Here is a 6,492-nt window from a genome sequence, read left to right as displayed (position 1 = left end):
CCCTCACCCCCATCCCAGGCCCCAAGAAGACTTTCCACATCAAGCAGATGTTCACCTGCACATCTGCCAATGTGGTATACTGCATCCGCTGTACCCGGTGTGGCTTCCTCTACATCGGGGAAACCAAGCGGAGACTCGGGGACCGCTTTGCAGAACACCTACGCTCGGTTCGCAACAAACAACTGCACCTCCCAGTCGCGAACCATTTCAACTCCCCCTCCCATTCCTCAGACGACATGTCCATCCTGGGCCTCCTGCAGTGCCACAACGATGCCACCCGAAGGTTGCAGGAACAGCAACTCATATTCCGCTTGGGAACCCTGCAGCCCAATGGTATCAATGTGGATTTCACAAGTTTCAAAATCTCCCCTCCCCCCACCGCATCCCAAAACCAGTCCAGCTCGTCCCTGCCTCCCTAACCTGTTCTTCCTCCCACCTATCCCCTCCTCCCACCTCAAGCCGCACCTCCATCTCCTACCGACCAACCTCATCCCGCCCCCTTGACCTGTCCGTCCTCCCTGGACTGACCTATCCCCTTCCTAACTCCCTACCTACACTCACCTTTCCTGGCTCCATCCCCGCCTCTTCGACCTGTTTGTTTCCTCTCCACCTATCCTCTCCTCTATCCCTCTTCTATCCGCCTCCCACTCTCTCCCCATTTATTTCAAAACCCCCTTCCCCTCCCCCTTTTCTGATGAAGGGTCTAGGCCCGAAACGTCAGCCTCTCTGCTCCTATGATGCTGCTTGGCCTGCTGTGTACATCCAGCCCTGCACCTTGTTGTCTCGGATTCTCCAGCATCTGCAGTTCCTACTATCTTGGATAATATCCAGTAATTGTTTAGTTGAGGGGTAAATATTGGCCAGTTTAACATCAAGAAATCCCCTGTACTTCTTCAAAATAGCTACTTGGGTTCTCTTACGCTGACCTGCATGGGCTTATGTTTCACTGGGAAGGTGGCACCTCTGACAGTGCAACGTTCCCTTAATACTGCACTGGAGAGTCAGCCTGGATAATATGCCCAAGTCTTTGGTGTTGCACTTGCAGACACAACCTTACAACTGATTACTGACATTATCGATCTCACCTTGCCAACTATATCAATAATAATAAAATACAAAACAAAAGATCTGCAGATGCTGCACACTGTATCAGAAACAAAAACAGAAATTGCTGGAAAAGCTCAGCAAGTCCAGCTGCATCTGTGGAGAGAAATTAGAGTTAACATTTTGGGTTGAGAGACCCTTCCTCAGAACTGATGGTAGCTAGGAAAATTTCTATTTATATGCAGAAGAAAGGATGGCGGGTGGGGAGTAAGGAGTAAACAATAGGTGGGGATAGAGCCCAAAGAGAGAGAACAGTTGTATAAAGGAGTGGATAACAATTTGGCTAAGAGGGTGAATAGCTATTAATGGGGGACTTTTAGTGGCTAACAATGGGTTAGGTCCTCCCCACCGTGCTATCTTCTGCACATAAACCAACATTTTCCTAGCTAAGATAACAAGGTGTACAGCTGGATGTACACAGCAGGCCAAGCAGCATCAGAGGAGCAGGAAGGCTGACGTTTTGGGCCTAGACCCTTCTTCAGAAAATCTACCATCAGTTCTGAGGAAGAGTCACTCAATCCGAAGCACTAACTCTGATTTCTCTCCACAGGTGATGCGAGACCTGCTGAGCTTTTCCAGCAATTTCTGGTTTTGTTGTTGATAATGAACATAAACTCTGACATACGTTTGATGCTGGCCATTCACAATTGGGGCATTGCTGTTTGTGGGATCTTGCTGTGACATGTTTCCTACAGCACAACAGTGATGGAACTTCTCATTTGCTGTGAAGCGTTTTAGGGCATGCTGAGGTTCTGAAAAATTCTACAAAAATGCAAGACATCCTTTCTTTCATAGAGGTCTGAGTCAGGATTCTGCAACACTGGATTTGTAAACAGTGGCTCTGGGAGAAGCAGGCTTTATTTTAGTCTTAATGATCCCACAGTTTCTCCTAGTGTAGCAACATGGTAACAACACACGCAGTATGTAAATACGTTGGAGGCAGCTCAGAAGAGGTTTACAGGTAGTTCTCCTACAACTTGATAGTTGCATTCTTGAGTGACCTCGTGCTATAGAAAATCGCGTTATAGGGAAATCACTGCAGAAAGTCGCTTTCCCCGTACAGCAGAAAGTTTGTATTATCCAAACAGCATCCACTATTCATCAACTGCATTACAGCCAATTTGCCTTAATGAAACACGCATTATAGCAGAACTACCTGTACTAGACTGATGCCTGGAATGAGTGAGTTGTCTTAATGGAAAGGCTGTACAAGCTGGGTTTGTTTCCGCAGGTGTTTAGAAGAGGGTGGGGTGACTTGATTGACGTGTATAGGATCGTGAATGGTTTCGACGAGGTTCATGTGGAAACAGTGTTTCTTGTTATGGGTCAGTCCAGAGCTAGGGGCCACTGTTTTAAAGACAGAAATAACCCTTTCAGGGCAGAGGGCTGTGCAACTTTGGAACTCCCTGCCTCAGAAGGTGGTGTCATTGAATATTTTTATGACAAAAAGTGGATTTTTTTTTTAATTCATTCACAGCTGTGGACATTGCTAGCTGGGCCAGCAATTGTGGCCCATCTCTAACGGCCACTTGACCTGACTGTCTTGCTAGGATCATTTCAGAGGGCAGTTAAGAGCCTTATTCTAAGACCTTGTTCTAAGTCCAGAATCACATGCAGGCCAAATGTGTAAGGACAGCAGATTTCCTTCCCTAAAGGCCATTTGAGAACCAGATGGTTTATTACAACAATCAACAATGGTTGTCAATAAGTGAGTCTTCAATAGCAGATTATCATTAAAATAAATGTAATTACATTTGTAACAACGACACCATCCTGTATCTCTGGATTATTGGTCCAGTGACAGTACCACTACCCCATCACCTCCCCTCTCGCTAGGCAAGGGAATCAAGGGTCATCAGGTATGATGGGAATCTGGAATCCAAAATACAAACAGATCAGCCATGATCATATTGAATGGTGGAGCAGGCTCAAGGTCTACTTCATCTCATAAGTTTGTATCATGTGGTTCAGCACCAAACCAGTCAGAACAGAATTCTTGGTCTGTGTTGATTTCAGCCAGGGTGCCATCAGTTGGCACTAACTCTGAGTTACAGAAAAATAATGAACCAGGATTTCTGCTTCTGACTATTATCCAGTGAGCCCTTGGTAACAGACAGGTTACTTTCAGGAAAAGCTCAGCAGGTTCTGGCAGCATCTGTGAAGAGAAATCAGAATTAACGTTTCGGGTCTGATGACACTTCCTCAGAATGCGAACCCGAAATGTTAACTCTGATTTCTCTTTACAGATGCTGCCAGAACCTGCTGAGCTTTATCAGCAACCTCTGTTTTTGTTTCTGATTTACAGCATCCACAGTTCTTTTGGTTTTTATCTAGGTTACTTTTCAGGATCTGACTTGTCCAGTTCTAACATCAACTGGATATTACTCTATTATAATTGGTGCCACTCGATCATAACACGATACAGTCAAATGGCCTCCTGACTTTTGCAGACTAAACTGGCACAAGAAAGACTGCTAGAAGGAAGAGGGTTTCCCAATGCCAATGGAAGTGCATGCCAGTTGAAGCCAGTGTTTAAAGGAGAGAAGAAGGAAAATTAGGAAAGGAAGTCTAATAATCACTTAAGCTGTGCTATAAATTCAGGAATCCAACAGTGACTTACCTGAGATGGATGTTCCACATGGGATAGAGTCAATGGACCCGTGGCTGTTAGCATGAACACTAAGACATGGGAAACTATGATACAAGATAGGCTGCAAGGTGACAGTAAATTCACCAATCTCTTTCCCTGTATCAGAAACCGTCACCAGGGAGTCTGTGAAGTAAATATTCTTGAATTCCTCCGGCACTGAAACACACAATTCATCAGCGGTGTTATTAAAAATAGTCAATACAGTGCTCTACCCCATCTGATTCCATTACATGCCCCTGACTGAGACAACAGCATAGTCCATTTATGTGGGAAAATAAAACAAAGAATGGGGGATGTTGGAAATCTGAAACAGAAACAACAAATGCTCAAAAAGCTCAGCAGTCTGGCAACATCTGTGGAGAGAAAACAAAGTTAATGTTTTGAGTCCAGTGACCCTTAAGGTTTTAGCAAAGACTCGTAGCTCAGGTTGTGGGTAAGGTTGCTGACTTGCTCACCGAGCTGGCTTGTTCTCGTTGAGACGTTTTGTCAGCATGCTAGGTAATTTCATCAGTGAGGCCTCTGATGAAGTGATGTTATTCTACTCCGCTTGGAATTTATACTGTCCGGTCCATTATGGTGAGTACTGTCATTTCCGGTTTTGTTCTGTATCGGTTTGTATGTGGGGTCCAATTCTATATGTTTGTTGACTGCATTATGGTTGGTTCTCAAACTATCTCCCTCCAACTGACCGTAATCCGTGCGCTTAGATCCAACCTTGGCTTTGTTATTAAGCCTGTCGATAAGAGTGATGCTGTTGTAATCTGGCATTACTGACCTCATCATTGCAGAGGCTGAGCGCCAGCTCTCAGATGCCTCCTCCTATCTTTCCCTGGACCATGACACTGGCACATCAGGCCATTGTATTAATTATGATAACTGACCTCATTTCATCTGGTGATCTGCGCCCCCCTCACTGCCTCCAAGCTGACAGTTCCCCATACAACTCACTTCTACCTTGTTCCTAAAGTCTACAAACAGGACTGCCTGGACAGACCCATTGTTTCAGCCTGCTCCTGCCCCTCAGAACTCGACTCTTCCTACCTTGGTTGAGAGGTCTGTTAACAATGGTCCTGGGGAACCCTTAGTTGAAGAAGAAAGTGGGCATTTCGAAGGTTCCTAGTTGAAGTTGGCCTCATCAGAACATACGTAATGGGAACGGAGTAACTGAAAGCATGGAATGGAGTCCCTGGTGCAGTCCTCTGATGCTTTATGCCAGTTTCAGAATTTTCAGTTTGCAGGGTCCAGCCGCATCCTCTTTACCATGGATGTGTAATCCCTTTACATGTCCATTCCCCACCAGGATGGTCTCAGGCCTCTCCGCTTCATCCTGAAGTAAAGGCCTGAACTGTACCTACCCACCATCCCTCTCCTCTGCTCGTCCTCACCCTCAACAACGTCTCTTTAACTCATTTTCTTCAGGTAAGAGGGGTGGCCATGGGTACCCGCATGGGTCCCAGTTATGCCTTTCTCTATGTGGGGTACGTGGAATATTCCTTGTTCCAGTCCTATTCCGGCCCCATCCACAACTTCTTTTTCAGATATATCGATGAGAACATCAGTGCTGATTCCCTCTCTCATCCGGAATTGGAAAAGTTCATCGATTTTGTTTCCAATTTCCACCCTGCCCTCACTTTCACCTGGTCTATCTCTGACTCCTCCTTTCCCTTCCTCAACATCTGTTTCTATTTATGGGGATAGACTGGCCACTAATATCCACTGCAAACCCACTGATTCCCACAGCTACCTGGACTATACATTATCACACCCCACTTCCTGCAAAGACTCCATCCCATTCTCTCAGTTCCTCTGTTTCCATCACATATGTTCTGATGAGGCCAACTTTGACAAGGGAGCCTCCGAAATGCCCACCTTCTTCCTCAACTGAGGATTCCCCAGCACCGTTATTGACAGGGCTCTCAACCAGGTCCGACCTGCACTTCCGCCCTCATCCCTTCTCTTCCCTCCCGCAACAGCGATAGTGTTCCCCTTGTGCTTACTTACCATCCCACCAGCATCCACATCCAGAAGATCATCAGATGCCATTTCCGCCACCTCCAGCGAGATGCCACCACCAGACACATATTCCTCTCCCCTCCCTTGTTTGTCTTCTGCAGGGACCGTTCCCTCTGGGACACTCTTCCTTGACTCTTCCTTGACTCTCAATTGCCCCCCTACAGCCCCATGGCACCGTCCCCTGAAACTGCTGAAAGTGTAACACCTGCCTATTTACCACCTCCCTCCCCAGCATCCAAAGGCCCAAACATACCTTCCAGGTGAAGCACAACTTTACCTGCACTTCCCACAATCTAGTCTACTGCATTCGCTGCTCACAAAGTGGTCTCTTCTATATTGGGGAAACAAAGCATAGACTGGGTGACCACTTCACAGAAAATCTACGTTCTGCTTGCAAAAAAGATACTGAGCTTCCAGTTGCCTGCCACCTTGTTCCTTGGCCAACATCTCTGTCTCAGGTTCCAGCAAATGTTCCAGCTAGCTCAGCGCAAGCTGGAAGAACAACACCTCATTTTCCGCTTGGGGACCCTGCAGCCCTCTGGACTCAATATTGAGTTAATAATTCTAGGGCCTAAACTCTCCCATATCCTAGCTCCCTACCCCACACACCAGGCCTTGTTATCACTTTTAACACAGTGTGGAGTTGGAGGAACACAGCAGGCCAGGCAGCATCAGTGGAGCAGGAAAGTTGACGTTTCGGGTCGGGACCCTTCTTCAGAAATTTC

The 6,492-nt window shown here is 46.5% G+C and overlaps 1 protein-coding gene across 1 annotated transcript in view; it reads right to left on the bottom strand.

Annotated features, from left to right (window-relative positions):
- Positions 1–6,492, bottom strand: part of LOC109921167 (ciliogenesis associated TTC17 interacting protein) — a 130,628-nt gene that overhangs the window by 123,118 nt on the left and 1,018 nt on the right. The window contains exon 2 of the mRNA XM_048599277.1: positions 3,725–3,910. Coding sequence (XP_048455234.1) covers positions 3,725–3,910 — 186 coding nt within the window. The remainder of the gene's footprint in view (positions 1–3,724; positions 3,911–6,492) is intronic.

Source organism: Rhincodon typus, chromosome 7 (genome assembly GCF_021869965.1).
Source record: "Rhincodon typus isolate 14 chromosome 7, sRhiTyp1.1, whole genome shotgun sequence".
Taxonomy (NCBI): Eukaryota; Metazoa; Chordata; class Chondrichthyes; order Orectolobiformes; family Rhincodontidae; genus Rhincodon; species Rhincodon typus.
This window is presented reverse-complemented; position numbering and strand designations above follow the sequence as displayed.